General features: G+C 46.6%; 1 protein-coding gene across 1 annotated transcript; it reads left to right on the top strand.

The window, feature by feature from the left end:
• Positions 1–1,164: 1,164 nt before the first annotated feature.
• On the top strand, positions 1,165–16,533 carry slc2a8 (solute carrier family 2 member 8; the record flags this gene model as incomplete). Its single annotated transcript, XM_079250831.1, has 10 exons — positions 1,165–1,295; positions 3,596–3,758; positions 4,780–4,986; positions 6,539–6,638; positions 9,650–9,861; positions 13,800–13,949; positions 14,201–14,309; positions 14,468–14,593; positions 14,662–14,807; positions 16,387–16,533. Exons 1-10 carry the CDS (start codon positions 1,201–1,203, stop codon positions 16,531–16,533), a joined length of 1,455 nt encoding a protein of 484 aa, XP_079106957.1. The 5' UTR covers positions 1,165–1,200.

Below are 16,533 nucleotides of genomic sequence, written 5' to 3'. Positions count from 1 at the left end.
TTTTATTTTTTGCTTAAAAGAACATTTCCATTGAACCAGAATTAGAAAATGATTTACCAATTTTCATCATTTTTTAAATTTATCATTATTGTTTATCATTATCTTCATTAAAAGTTTGACTTTCATTCAGTCGGTTTTTGGTGTGTGATTAGTTTGAGGACTGTGAGACGCCTGCAGACTTTGTGCCGTTCAACATGACCTGACAGTTCAGCGTCCTGGACCACAGAAGCCTCATGACCCCCTGACCCCCACCATGTTGGTGAACAAACATTATTCACATGCTAAACCAATGACAAGCTGATAACCTGGTCCGACGGTGCTTTCTGACATCACAGCGACCTAGATGATGAATATATTTGTACATATTTATAAACATGGACTCTGTCATCGCGGCGGCTCAAACTCAGCCTATGAACACGTTAAACACGTCCCACAGCCCGACAACCGGCTCCTGGACCACACAACACCTGCCGAACCTGGGCCAGATGTGACCCGGATTTGGCCCGAATGTGTGTGATATCTGAGCAGTGAAGATAAAAGATGATTCTGGTTTGGATTAGAGGGAAAAGGCTGAAAGTTACTTTTATGCTTTTTGGTTTTTTTAATGATCTCATGAGGGAAAGAGACATTTTTCAGAATTTATAATTAGTCAAGAGAAAAAAAGAGAAAAAATCCCATTAATCCTGAAAACTAACATAAAAATGAAGAAAATATTTATTGAGAAAAACAAAGCAAAAATAAAATCTAATGACTTCAGAACTGAGAAGATTTTCTCCAGATTAAATAAAAAACAGAAAAACTTTCTAAATCCTCCTTCAGATGAAATGTTATCTTTGTTCTTCCTCTTATCATAAACATTTGACCTTTTGTTTTGTATGTTGGTTTATTTGTTTATTGATTTGTTGTTTACGGACCTTGTCGTCACTCAGTGACGTCAGAGCATTTTATTCTGAAACGACACACAGCCCGGAAGTGACGTCGGCATTGGTCTCAGCTGACTGGAATGTTGACAGAGCAAGTTTAGCAGCGGGAGGAGTCCTGCGGACCGGTTCTGCGGTTCTGGGCGGCTCCATGGTCTCCTGGCTTTTATTATCGCGCTCCGCGTGACGCGGAAACGTCACCTGGTCGGTACCTTTCATCTCAGACTGAACATCCGCGTAACCCGGCAGAACCGCACCTGGAGGAGCGCGAGCTGCAGACATGGACATCCAGAGCGACAGAAGGAGGCTGCTGGAGGCGGAGAACGGAGATCCGAACCCGTCCGGACTCATTTCCGAGCAGGACGCGTACCTGAGGTAGTCCCGCACGTCCACGCGCACATTTACGTCTCAGATGTTCTGTGGACTTTGTAGAAATCTGATGTTTGTTTTCCTGAAACCAAAAAGTTCTGGTTTCCTTCATGTTTGATCTGAAAGCTGCAAAACCTGAAGTCCAGTTCTGGTACCAGACCAGTTCCAGACCAGTCCTGGTACCAGACCGGTTCCATGCCAGTCCAGTCCTGGTACCAGACCAGTTCCAGGCCAGTCCTGGTACCAGACCGGTTCCATGCCAGTCCAGTCCTGGTACCAGACCGGTTCCAGTCCAGTCCTGGTACCAGACCAGTTCCAGTCCAGTCCTGAGAGATCCATCTGGACCTTCAGATGATAATCTGTTGTTGAACTGGTCTCTATGGAAACGTGGCTTCAAAACAGAAAAGGCAAAAGTCACATGATCCAAGAACTGGACTTTAGATCAGTGGAAACGGGTCTTATGGAGGGACGGATCCTCGTCAGAACCGGGACCTCATCGGGTCTGATGGAGGGACAGATCCTCGTCAGAACCCGGTTGGGATCATCTGGGAGAAGATCGGATCAAAAGGCAGAAACACCCGAAGAAAAACTTTGAAAGTCCTTCAGGATCCTGGAGAGCTGTTCCAATGTAAAATGAGTCCACACATCGTTTTCCAAAACCGAATCCATCGACAGTGATCCACATCACGGCGCCGGTAACACGTTCATCAGACCGTTAGTCGCGCCTCTAGTCCTGTCCAATCAGAATCACCTTCTGTCTCATGATGTCACTTCCACCAAACACGCCTCTAACGTGATGTGGTCGGGTGGAGGAAACACTGTCCTTCACCTTCGGTCATCCACGTGGAGCGGTGCTGACGGCAGCGTGAAAACACACGCAGAGCGCCCGGATAACGCTCTGAGGACGTCACGTCATGATGTTTTCTGTCGCAGACGGCGACTTTTATAAAGCCCCGGTTATGGAGACGGAAAGTTCGCACATCTTCACTTCGGCCGGAGGTTTGTTCAAAAATCGTTTTTGATGCGAAAATCTGAATTTTCATGTGGACGACAGGCTGAGTCAGAGAAAATATCTTGGTTTTGTTAGAAAACCTCCCGCTGAACCAGTAGAACCGGTCCAACCCTGGATCGATACTGGATCCGACACTGGATCGATACTGGATCGGTATTGGATCGGTATTGGATCCGACACTGGATCCGACCCTGGATCCGGTACTGGATTGGTACTGTATTGGATCTGAGTTTATTTGTCGTATTTAAAGCTGGGGTAGGTAATTTTGGGGAGCTAGCAAGATGTGAAAGTGGCACCCTGTATTGGCTCCTCCCCCTCTGGTGCCCCTGTGTCTTCCTGAATAAGTGCAGTTGTACACGTTGATCTGTCTTTCCTGTCCTCTCCACCCCAACCAGTCGAGGCAGATGGCTGCCCTCCCTGATCCCGTTCTGCCGGAGGTTTTCTTCCTGTTAAAGGGGAGTTTTTTCCTTCCCACTGTCGCCTTGTGCTGCTCAGGATGGGGGATTGGATCCAAGTCATGACTCTTTGTAATCACTTGGTCTCTATTATAGGATGTATGAACTGGCTTGAACTGATGTGGATGTAAAGTGTCCTGTGACAACATTGTTGTGAAGTGGCGCTGTACATATAAAGCTGGATTGAATTGGTTCTGCTCCTTGCGTGATCCGAGGCTTTTTCCAACGATTTTCTCTTTCTCGGCTGTTTAGCAGGAGGAGGCAAATAAACCGAGCCGGGTCGGGAAATCCTTCCTGCATTTTCTCAGCCATGTTTGCCTTCCGAGTTTCTTCTTCACTACTTTGTATTTTCATCCTAACACGCTGTTTATATGCAGGGTGTGGCTCTCAGGTATGCGCTGCTGGAGGGGGAGGAGGGGAGCCGGGAGAAGAAGCCACAAAATATAAGAAATGAAGAACTCCATTTGGGTCGGAACGTTTGGATTGGTCAGAGTTTTTACAGATTTACAGTAAACTGAGGGGTCTAACTATATTTCTTATTGTTCATGATTACAGAATGTATAGACTACTATCAGGACGAGGAACCGCTTCACCCAGAGGAACATGACGTCTCTGAGGAACTTTACTTACTTTTCCAGTTTTAAGCAGGAAAATTCCAGCGAGCTTAAAAACCTGTTTTCCAGGAGTTCTGCTCAGGAATCTGTAAAAATTCAACATGCAGTTGCAACATGCTAAAAAACAACGAACCACAGATCAGGAAGAAGAATTTGCAGGTTTTTCAGGCATTTTCTGATACTTTCATTGATCTGTTTTCATTGATCTTCTGCTTTTCCTGCCAGCAAAGTGAAGAACAGGAAGCTGTTCTTGGCCTCGTTTGTGGCTGTTCTGGGCTCCATGAGCTTCGGCTTCGTGCTGGGATACAGCTCTCCGGTCATCCCCGAGCTCACCCGGACCGCCGACCCTCGGCTGAGGCTCGACAACAGCCAGGCCTCCTGGTTCGGGGTATGTGATGGCGGCCATGATGAATGAACGACCACGATGTGTCACATGATGTCTGAAAACACGTTGGAGGTCAAAACTTCAAAACAGCAGGAAGAAAAATGAACTCGACTGTTGAACCTTTGGGAATAAACATGTAGATGATCGTGGTCGGACACGTCCTTCCACTGTGAATACACAAAATACAGAAACTCATCGCATTTTCCAGAATTAGTTCTAATTTTCCAGAATTAGTTCTGTAATTTGTTCATTTGTTTTATGCAATACATGTCGAAACAAAAGTGAGGGTGTCAAGATTGAGTATAAAAGCAGTAGGTGTCGTCTCTCCAACCAGGATGGGTGGAGGTTCATCTTTTTTGTCCAAATCCTTCAGAGAAATCTCATCTTCTAAAATGTATTTTCAGTCATTTTGATTCTTTTGATTGCAGAAGTAAACAAATCCAAAAAAAATAGTTTTAGCATCAAATTCACTGTGTTTAAAAACACATTCAGGAATAGTTGTTCAGAGTACAATAAATACAGAATAACCAGTGACATGGTTTCCAACCAGCAGATCAACTGGTGAGGGTGTCAGGATAGGGTATAAAAGCATCTTTTACCAAAGGTGTAGTTTCTCCAACCATGATGGGTGCTGGTTCATCGCTGTGGTCCTTTAGAAAATCAGCCATAAGTTCAACAAGCATTTCTTACTGAGAGTTTGTAAAAAATTAGCCGAGTACACGCAGGTAGCCAAATGTTGTTTCACCGATTCAAAGTCATTAAATTTCATGTTTTTCTTTTTAATTTGTTGGGTTTTACGTGAAAGTATGTGTGCAGTGTTTTGAGGATTTATACACAGAAGAGAACAGCCATTTAAATAAAACTATTGTTTTCATTCATAGCATATGAAAAGGAGCAGCTATAGGATGCGTGGCTGCAGGAGAAACCGTCCTGTCGCCACGATCCGTCCAGACGATCCCAACACAAATCCAGCATTTATTTTTCCATGAACGGATCAGTAAGTTGTGTGAATTCTGGTGTTCAGTCCATAGTGACGGTTGGAGCGGTGGCGGGGGGTCTGTTGGGCGGCTGGATGGTGGAGAAGATCGGCAGGAAGCTCAGTCTGATGTTCTGTTCGCTGCCCTTTGTCTTCGGTTTCACCATCATCATCGCTGCGCAGAACGTGTGGATGCTGTACATCGGCAGAGTGCTGACCGGCCTCGCCAGCGGAGTCACGTCATTGGTGGTCCCGGTAAGACCTTCCTGCTTCTTCTATCTGTCTAAAGTAATGTTTCTTTTTTTTTTTTTTTTTAAATGAAAACCTCTGTTTCTTGCTGCAATACAAAAAATCTATTTAAATTTGATCATTAAAATTGATGAAACTCAGTAACATTATTCTTGCGTGTCTTCTGATGCTCAGTGAGATATTAGCAGGTAAACACAACTAAAATTCCTTCAACACAGCTTTTCTGTCTAAGAATATGCCACATTCAGGTTTTTTAATTCATCAGGAAACTATTTAGCACACTAAATGTGGGGTGGCACCATAGACCGTATATGAAAGATGGACGGAGCCTCCAGAGGTTAAAAGTGAAGCCTATGAGGAAGTCCATAAAACTCCCCCTTCATCCACTAGGGGCTGCAAAACAGAGCAAATCCTCATAGACTCCCATGTTAAAAAGACCAACTTCACAGCAGAAATAAACATGTTTACAGCAGGAATAAACATGTTTACAGCAGGAATAAACATGTTTACAGCAGGAATAAACATGTGTACAGCAGGAATAAACATGTTTACAGCAGGAATGAACATGTTTACAGCAGGAATAAACATGTTTACAGCAGGAATAAACATGTTTACAGCAGGAATAAACACGTTTACAGCAGGAATAAACACATTTACAGCAGGAATAAACATGTGTACAGCAGGAATAAACATGTTTACAGCAGGAATAAACATGTTTACAGCAGAAATAAACATGTTTACAGCAGGAATGAACATGTTTACAGCAGATATAAACATGTTTACAGCAGATATAAACATGTTTACAGCAGGAATGAACATGTTTACAGCAGGAATGAACATGTTTACAGCAGGAATAAACATGTTTACAGCAGGAATAAACATGTTTACAGCAGATATAAACATGTTTACAGCAGGAATAAACATGTTTACAGCAGGAATAAACATGTTTACAGCAGGAATGAACATGTTTACAGCAGGAATGAACATGTTTACAGCAGGAATAAACATGTTTACAGCAGGAATAAACATGTTTACAGCAGATATAAACATGTTTACAGCAGGAATAAACATGTTTACAGCAGATATAAACATGTTTACAGCAGGAATGAACATGTTTACAGCAGGAATGAACATGTTTACAGCAGGAATAAACATGTTTACAGCAGGAATAAACACGTTTACAGCAGGAATAAACACATTTACAGCAGGAATAAACACGTTTACAGCAAAAATAAACACGTTTACAGCAGGAATAAACACGTTTACAGCAAAAATAAACACGTTTACAGCAGGAATAAACACGTTTACAGCAAAAATAAACACGTTTACAGCAAAAATAAACACGTTTACAGCAGGAATAAACACGTTTACAGCAAAAATAAACACGTTTACAGCAAAAATAAACACGTTTACAGCAGGAATAAACACGTTTACAGCAGGAATAAACATGTTTACAGCAGAAATAAACATGTTTAAAGCCTGGTACAAAAATCCATTTTAGGAGGAGGCCAAAAAGTTCATTTTAATAACCGTGTGATGCTTGTGCTCCTTTCCTCAGCTCTATATCTCTGAGACGGCGCACGAGAAGGTCCGCGGGATGGTGGGCTCCTGTGTGCAGCTAATGGTGGTGCTCGGCATCATGGGAGCTTACCTTGCAGGTTGGTTCTGTGAAGCTTCGTGTTAATGCAGGTCGAATGAATGAAGAAGGTGGTAACATCTGTCCGCCAGCTGTCCCGCGGCGCCCAGTTAGCTGCATGCTAGTCCTGAGGCGCGAGGGACATCGTGTTCCTCTGCCTGCTCAGAAACCCAAACTGTAGAACATCATGAGGCTGAAGGACGGGCAAGATGTGACGATGATGATGATGGTGATGATGATGTTTTCTACACGGAAGTCACAAGATGAAGAACCAGCTGGGACGGTTCCGGTACCGGATCAGATCCTGTCCTGCTGGAAGTTTTTATCTCAGAGCTGAACTCCCTGTTGTTATGGCAACCCAGAAACATGCTGATTGGTCTGATGAAATGATTTAATATGATGACAGAAGACGCATTCGTTCTGACCTCCTGGTACTGATTCTGCACTATACCGGGTCGCCCCCTTCATCAGGTCCACCTCCTGGTACCGGGTCGCCCCCTTCATCAGGTCCACCTCCTGGTACCGGGTCGCCCCCTTCATCAGGTCCACCTCCTGGTACCGGGTCGCCCTCCTCATCAGGTCCACCTTCTGGTACCGGGTCGCCCCCTTCATCAGGTCCACCTCCTGGTACCGGGTCGCCCCCTTCATCAGGTCCACCTCCTGGTACCGGGTCGCCCCCTTCATCAGGTCCACCTCCTGGTACCGGGTCGCCCCCTTCATCAGGTCCACCTCCTGGTACCGGGTCGCCCCCTTCATCAGGTCCACCTCCTGGTACCGGGTCGCCCCCTTCATCAGGTCCACCTCCTGGTACCGGGTCGCCCCCTTCATCAGGTCCACCTCCTGGTACCGGGTCGCCCCCTTCATCAGGTCCACCTCCTGGTACCGGGTCGCCCTCCTCATCAGGTCCACCTCCTGGTACCGGGTCGCCCTCCTCATCAGGTCCACCTCCTGGTACCGGGTCGCCCCCTTCATCAGGTCCACCTCCTGGTACCGGGTCGCCCCCTTCATCAGGTCCACCTCCTGGTACCGGGTCGCCCCCTTCATCAGGTCCACCTCCTGGTACCGGGTCGCCCCCTTCATCAGGTCCACCTCCTGGTACCGGGTCGCCCCCTTCATCAGGTCCACCTCCTGGTACCGGGTCGCCCCCTTCATCAGGTCCACCTCCTGGTACCGGGTCGCCCCCTTCATCAGGTCCACCTCCTGGTACCGGGTCGCCCTCCTCATCAGGTACTACTGGGTCGCCCGTCTTCATGAGTCCATGTTGCTTCTGCAGACGGTGGAACAGTCGCCGCAGGAGGTGGAATCATTTCCCGTCTGAGGACAGGAAGCAAAACGCTTCTCTGACTTGCAGTCGACATGAAACCGGATCAATTAAATCTGGTTCTGTATCTGGTTCTGAATCTGGTCCTGAACCAAGTCCTGAATGGTCCTGTATCTGGTTCTTTACCTGGTTCTGAATCTGGTCCTGAACCAGGTCCTGAACCAGGTCCTGAATCTGGTCCTGAATCTGGTTCTGAATCTGGTTCTAAATCTGGTTCTAAACCTGGTTCTGAATCTGGTTCTAAATCTGGTTAGTAATCTGGTCCTGAACCTTGTTCTGAACCTTGTTCTGAACCTGTTTCTGAACCTGGTCCTAATCAGGTCCTGAATCTGGTTTGGAATCTGGTCCTGATCCTGGTTCTGAATCTGATTCTGAACCTGGTTCTGAATCTGGTTCTGTATCTGGTCCTGTATCTGGTCCTGTATCTGGTTCTGTATCTGGTCCTGAACCTGGTCCTGAACCTGGTTCTGAACCTGGTCCTGAACCAAGTCCTGAATGGTCCTGTATCTGGTTCTGTACCTGGTTCTGAATCTGGTCCTGAATCTGGTCCTGAATCTGGTTCTGAATCTGGTTCTAAATCTGGTTCTAAATCTGGTTAGTAATCTGGTCCTGAACCTGGTTCTGAACCTGGTTCTGAACCTGGTTCTGTATCTGGTCCTGAATCAGGTCCTGAACCTGGTCCTGAACCTGTTTCTGAACCTGGTCCTAATCAGGTCCTGAATCTGGTTCTAAATCTGGTTTGGAATCTGGTCCTGATCCTGGTTCTGAATCTGATTCTGAACCTGGTTCTGAATCTGGTTCTGTATCTGGTCCTGTATCTGGTTCTGTATCTGGTCCTGAACCTGGTCCTGAACCTGGTCCTGAACCAAGTCCTGAATGGTCCTGTATCTGGTTCTGTACCTGGTTCTGAATCTGGTCCTGAACCAGGTCCTGAATCTGGTTCTGAATCTGGTTCTAAATCTGGTTCTAAACCTGGTTCTGAATCTGGTTCTAAATCTGGTTAGTAATCTGGTCCTGAACCTTGTTCTGAACCTTGTTCTGAACCTGGTTCTGTATCTGGTCCTGAATCAGGTCCTGAACCTGGTCCTGAACCTGGTCCTGAACCTGTTTCTGAACCTGGTCCTAATCAGGTCCTGAATCTGGTTCTAAATCTGGTTTGGAATCTGGTCCTGATCCTGGTTCTGAATCTGGTTCTGTATCTGGTTCTGAATCAGGTCCTGAACCTGGTCCTGAACCTTGTTCTGAACCTTGTTCTGAACCTGGTTCTGAACCTGGTTCTGTATCTGGTCCTGAATCAGGTCCTGAACCTGGTCCTGAACCTGGTCCTGAACCTGTTTCTGAACCTGGTCCTAATCAGGTCCTGAATCTGGTTCTAAATCTGGTTTGGAATCTGGTCCTGATCCTGGTTCTGAATCTGGTTCTGTATCTGGTTCTGAATCAGGTCCTGAACCTGGTCCTGAACCTTGTTCTGAACCTTGTTCTGAACCTGGTTCTGAACCTGGTTCTGTATCTGGTCCTGAATCAGGTCCTGAACCTGGTCCTGAACCTGGTCCTGAACCTGTTTCTGAACCTGGTCCTAATCAGGTCCTGAATCTGGTTCTAAATCTGGTTTGGAATCTGGTCCTGATCCTGGTTCTGAATCTGGTTCTGTATCTGGTTCTGAATCTCTGCTCTGTCACCATAAAACCAGTGAGCCTCTGATCTGGTCTCAGGTCTGTTCCTGGACTGGCGATGGCTGGCGATCTGCTGCTCCATCCCGCCCACGCTGATGATGCTTGCCATGTGCTTCATGCCGGAGACGCCTGCCTTCCTGCTGTCGCAGGGGAAGAGGCGGGAGGCGGAGGAGGCGCTGCGCTTCCTGCGTGGACCGGACGCCCCCGTGGAGTGGGAATGTGCTCGGATCGAAGACACCTGCGACGAACAGGTAAGCTGGACGCATCCCCTCTGCTGGTAGGACAGAGCATAGACATCATATATATGTAGACACCTCATTGAGCGTTGACGCCATATTGGATGGGTCTCCACTGTCGAGTCTTGCTGCAGAGTCAACGTAGTTTCCCCACATAACTGTTTTCTGTGGAACAACGCGTATATATTACACACAAACAAAACACTTTTCTACATAACTGGTTTATAAATAATGTTAACACAGTGAATAATTTACGAAATGCAAATAATAAATTTTACTCCGATGAGGTGTTTATGGAAAAATATGACATTAATGCTTCACAAAGAGAGTTTTACTATCTCCATTTCCATCTTCTGCTGCTTATCCGGGGTCGGGTCGCGGGGGCAGCAGCCTAAGCAGGGAAGCCCAGACTTCCCTCTCCCCAGTCACGTTTGCCAACTCTGCGGCAGGGGATCCCAAGGCGTTCGCAGGCCAGCCGAGAGATATAATCCCTCCAGCGTGTCCTGGGTCTTCCCCGGGGTCTCCTCCCAGAGGGACGTGCCTGGAACACCTCACCAGGGAGGCGTCCAGGAGGCATCCTGACCAGATGCCTGAGCCACCTCAACTGGTTCCTCTCGATGCGGAGGAGCAGCAGCTCTACTCTGAACCCCTCCCGGATGACTGAGCTCCTCACCCTATCTCTAAGGGAGAGCCCGGCCACCCTGCGGAGGAAACTCATTTCAGCCGCCTGTATACGAGATCTCCTTTCGGTCACGACCCACAGCTCATGACCATAGATGAGGGTAGGAACGTAGATCGACTGGTAAACCGAGAGCTTCGCCTTCTGGGTCAGCTCCTTCTTCACCGCATTACTGCAGACACTGCACCGATCCGTCTGTCGATTCTTCCCTCACTCATGAACAAGACCCCGAGATATTTAAACTTGAGGCAGGACCTGACCAGATCACGACCAGATGAAGCCAACAGGACTGCGTCATCTGCAAAAAGCAGGAACCCAATCCTGAGGCCACCAAGCTTCTGCGATAAAAGGCAGCCTTGGCGGAGTCCAACCCTCACTGGAAACGAATCCAACTTACTACCAGCAATGCGGACCAAGCTCTGACACCTGTCGTACAGGGACCGGACAGCTCGTACAAGGGGGTCTGGTACCCCATACTCCCGGAATACCCCCCACAGGAGCCCCCGGGGGCCACAGTCGAACACCTTCTCCAGGTCCACAAAGCACATGTAGACTGGTGTGGCAAACTCCCATGCCCCCGTTCAGGACCCCAAAGAGGGTATAGAGCTTGTCCACTGTTCCGCGACCAGGACAAAAACCACATTGCTCCTCTTCAATCCGAGATTCGACTATCCAGTTGACCCTCCTCTCCAGGACCCCTGAATAGATCTTACCAGGGAGGCTGAGGAGTGTGATTCCCCTGTAATTGGAACACACCCTCCAGTCCCCCTTCTTAAAAAGGGGGATCACCACCCCAGTCTGCCAGTCCAGTGACACTGTCCTGAATGTCCACGCGATGCTGCACAGGCGTGTCAGCCAGGACAGCCCCACAACATCCAGAGCCTTAGGGAACTCCAGGTGGATCTCATCCAACCCCGGGGCCTTCCCACCAAGGAGCTTTTTATCCACCTCAGCAACTTCAGCCCCAGAGATAGAGTCCACCCCTGAGTCACCCATCAGCTTCCTCCAGAGTCCCACAGGCCAAGAAAGTCCGATAGGACTCCTTCTTCAGCTTGACGGCATCCCTCACGGCTGGTGTCCACCAACAAGTTCTGGGATTACCGCCACGACAGGCACCAACGGAACACAGCCCATTCGGACTCAATGTCCCCGGCCTCACTCAGGACATGGTTGAAGCTCTGCTGAAAGCGGGAGTTGAAGCTCGCTCTGACGAGAGACTCTGCCAGACGTTCCCAGCAGACCCTCACAACACGTTTGGGCCTGCCAGATCTGACCGGGTTCCTCCCCCACCATCTGAGCCAACACACCACCATGTGGTGATCATTTGACAACTTCGCCCACCCCTTCACCCAAGTGTCCAAGGCATGTGGCCCCAGGTCTGATGATACGACTACAAAATCGATCATCGAACTGCGGCCCAGGGAATCCTGATGCAAGGTGTACATATGGACACTCTTATGTTGGAACATGGCGTTCGTTATGGACAATCCATGATGAGCACAATAACAAAACACCATTTGGGTTCAGAGGGGGGCACCATGCCTCCCAATCACTCCCCTCCAGGTCTCACTGTCATTGCCAGAAGGCGCCCCCTCCAACACTTCCTCCAAGGACTCCAGAAAGGCAGTACTCCTGGGAACTGCTGTTCGGTGCATAAGCACAGACAACAGTCGGAACCCGTCCCCCCACCCGGAGGCGGAGGGAAACTACCCTTTCATCCACCGGGGTAAACCCCAACATGCAGGCACCAAGCTGGGGGCTGATGAGAATGCCCACACCTGCTCTGCTCCTCTCACCAAGAGCAACTCCAGAGTGGAAGTAAGTCTGGTTCTGGTTCCAGAGCCCAAGCCATGCGTCGAGGTGAGTCCAACTATATCTAGCCGGAACCGTTCAACCTCGGGCACAAGCACAAGGACATTTCACATCCCTAGAGCCAGTTTCTGCAGCCGGGGATCGGACCGCCAGGGCCCCCGCCCCTTGCTGCCGTCCAGCTCACACTGCACCCGACCCCTACGGCTCCTCCCGCAGATGGTGAGCCCACGGGAGATGGGGCCCATGTAATCCTTTCGGGCTGAGCCCGACCGGGCCCCATGGGCGAAGGCCCAGCCACCAGATGCTCGCTCTCATGCCCCACCCCCAGGCCTGGCTCCAGTGGGGGGTCCTGGTAACCCGCAAGGGAATCCCGGCAAGGAAACATTTATGCCCATGTGTGTCGTCATCATAGAGGTCTTTGAGCTGTACTTGGTCTGGTCATTCCACTAGACACCTGTTTGCCATGGGTGACCCTACCAAGGGCTTAAAACCCCCAACAACAGAGCTGCTAGGATCTTCGGGATACACAAACCCCTCCACCACGATAAGGTGACTGCTCAGGGAGGAGAGTTTTGCATGGTAGCATAATTACCTCCACCAAGGAGGTTATGTTTTTACCGACTTTATCTGTTTGTCTTCAAGATAAAGTCGGTGTTCAAGATAACATAAAAAGTTATGGATGGATTTTTATTAAAATTTCTAGGCTTGTTGGAAACGTGAAAAGGAAGAACTGATTTAATTTTGGTGGTGGTCCAGATCACTGTTTCGATCCAAGAACTTTTTAAAGGCCTTGGCGGAGGTTTGCGTTCTCTGAGAGTTTTTCTCGGTAACTTCTGAATTGTACAGTTTTGAAACAATACTTTATTTTCTGACTTTGTACAACTGTATCTCTATATTGATAAATTAATAAATGTAAATAAAAAAAAGAGTCAACCGTAGTCAAAAGAAAACCAGCAACTATTCCCGTATTTTGTTCAGCATATGGTTCCAATAACCGGCAAAATATTGAAATCAATTGTGTGAAATTACATTTCACAAGGATGAGTAATAATTTGTTATTTGACCAGTTAAAAATTGATAAATCCCAATGCATTAATAAACAATCAAACATGTTCGTATCAAATTCATTTATACATTTATTTATATTGTAGCTACCTTTGTGTTTTCGTTAAATAGCATTATCAAATATATTTTAGCATAAAAACACGTCGTTTTTAATGTTTTACATAGATCTATATCCTAACAATATCTCTGCCCTTTGTAACAAACCAAACTGTGAGAAAAATCAGTTCAAAATTGGTGAAGTTATTGTTGTGGTAGGACCTAAACCTGGAGACCAATCCAAGATGTCGGCGTGATGAGACGTCAGCTCATATAGACAGCGTGATGCGATGTGGCGTCTTTGTATATATGATGTCTGTGGGACAGAGGATGAGACGTTTTATCTCCATGTCGCCGTCAGGGCTCCAGCTTCCAGATGTCGGACTTGAAGGACTCCAGCGTCTACAAGCCGCTGCTGATCGGTGTCATGCTGATGTTCTTCCAGCAGATGACCGGGATCAACGCCATCATGTTCTACGCTGAGAACATTTTTCAACAGGCGCATTTCAAGGTAACACACGGTCCAGATCCTGGTTCAGGTCTGGACCTGGACCATGTTCAGGTTCAGGTCTGGACCAGGATCACGCTCAGGTTCAGGTCTGGACCTGGATCAGGTTCAGGTTCAGGTCTGGACCCGGATCATGCTCGGGTTCAGGTCTAGACCTGGATCACGAACAGGTTCCAGTCTGGAGCTCCAGGTTCAGGTGTTCCAGAGGTTGAATCCAGATCCAGGCGGTCTCTGATGGTCTGGATGTGTTCCAGGAAAGCGATCTGGCCTCGGTCATCGTGGGTCTGGTTCAGGTGGTCTTCACCGGTGTCGCGGCTGGCATCATGGACCGGGCCGGCAGGAAAGTTCTGCTCATCGTCTCAGGTAGACGAACATTTAACTACAATGTTTTACCAGCCAATAGGAGAGGCACACCCAGAAAGACCGCCTCCTCGTTCGCATAATGAGGCTGAAACTTGTCAAAGTTTATAATATTTCTACCTGCAGTAGAAACTTTTCTCATTCTCTCCCATCCTCTCAAGGCGTTGCCATGGTGATCAGCACCACCTCGTTTGGAGTTTACTTCTACTTGATGTCCAAAATGCAGAACGGGTCCGGCGAAGACCTGACCTGGCTGGCCCTGACCAGCATGGCCGTCTTCATCTCAGGTGAGTTCCGGGTCACCTGCAGGCATGGCGTCAAACAGCTTCTCCCGCTCACCGCTCCTCATCGGCAGGTTTCGCCATCGGCTGGGGCCCCGTCCCATGGCTGATCATGTCCGAGATCTTCCCCGTCAACGCGAGGGGCTTTGCCAGCGCTGTGGTGGTCCTCACCAACTGGAGCATGGCGTTCTTCGTCACCAGGACCTTCCACAACATGATGGTGAGCAGCAGCGTTTGAGCTTTTTCAATGATTTTTCTTTTTCTCTCGTTTTCCGGAAGCTTCCGCGGTTGGAAGGGTTTTACGCTGCCATCTGGTGGCCGAACCGCGGAACGGCTGACGGACAGAAACCAGAACTTTATGAGTTAATGGGTTCAGTTTCCAGTTGGACAAATGAAAAGAAAAATCCAGTTTTTCCTTCATTTAGTCAGTCGTCAGCGAAGAGGCAGACGACAACACAACATGACTTATAAATAATTCTGTTTACTTTCATACACGTCACTTTATTTCTGGTTTTATTACACGTCTGCTTTTTTATACTTCAGAACCAATAAAGTATTAATGTACACTACGAATCGAACGTTTGGACACACTTTCCTATTGGATTTTAGAGGAACGTGAGTTTTTATCTCCTCTATCGACATGGAGAAACACAAAGAGAAAACTTACATTAAAAATGATTTAGAATCAGTCCCTCTCCTGGTAAACTGTTTTAATTCACTCAGAGAAACAAAATAAATGACATTTCCTGTCAGACAGGATCCGATAAAGAATCAAGCAGACACATGTCTGGAATCTTTATGTCAAAAGAATGAACAAAATAAATACAGAAATATGAAAAGTAAACCAATAAATAAAAGTTGCAGAAATCCTTTTTGAACATTTTTTTATTAAGAAATGTCTAAATGTAAAAAAAAATTATACCTTTGCCATCATTTTAAACTGTTTTAACTTTCTTCTGATTCTCCATTTATATTTTATTTTTATTTATTTTTTATTTATTTTCTTCTTTGTTTTATGCATGTATTTATTCCTGCATGATTTCATCTTACATTTTATTTTATTTATTAATTTACTCAAATGATTTATTTCTGTATTTTATTACATTTTTTTCTCATCTTAATGAAGCTGAAATGCAGTCAAATGAAAATAAACCTGCCTGGAGAAAAAAATGGAGGAAGAAAGTGCAAGTAAAGAGTGAATAGGAATATTGGTAAATAAAGTTAATGTTAAATGTAAAATACAAATGTTATTGTAGGCAATAAAAATGTAAACAGAAAATAATACAGAAATAGAAATACAACAAGTAAAACCGTTTAACGGACGTCTGAACGTCTCTGATTTGACCGATTCATTAACAGAAAAATAAAAATAAAAAATAGAAATAGAAATTGGGCTGCACAGTGGCACAGTGGTAAGCACTGTGGCCTCACAGCAAGAATGTCACTGGTTCAATCCTTGGCTGGGGTGGGGTTTGGTCACTTTGCATGTTCTCCCTGTGTATGTGTGGGTTCTCTCCGGGTACTCCGGCTTCCTCCCAACATCATGTTAGGTTAATTGGTTACTCTAAATTGCCCATAAGAACGAGTGGTTCCTGAATTGGATTAAGCAGTTCAGAGAATGAATGAATGAAATAGAAATATTTTTGTATGATTTAGTTTATTTATTTAATATTATATATATATATATATATATATATATATATATATATATATATATATATATATATATATCTCATTATGATTTAATATGTATTTATACTTTTGAGCCTCCATACAAACCTAACTTGTGTTGTTTACAGACGGTCCTGACCAACGCTGGCACCTTTTGGCTGTTTGCCTCTATGTGCACCGCTAACGTCATCTTCACCATCATCTTCATCCCGGAAACCAAAGGCAAGACCCTGGAGCAGATCGGAGCCATCTTCCGAGGAAGGTCGGGTCCGTGA

This window comes from Telmatherina bonti (assembly GCF_933228915.1).
Source record: "Telmatherina bonti genome assembly, chromosome: 13".
Classification (NCBI taxonomy): Eukaryota; Metazoa; Chordata; class Actinopteri; order Atheriniformes; family Telmatherinidae; genus Telmatherina; species Telmatherina bonti.
Note: the sequence above shows the minus strand (reverse complement) of the source record. Positions and strands in the feature narration are given on the sequence as shown.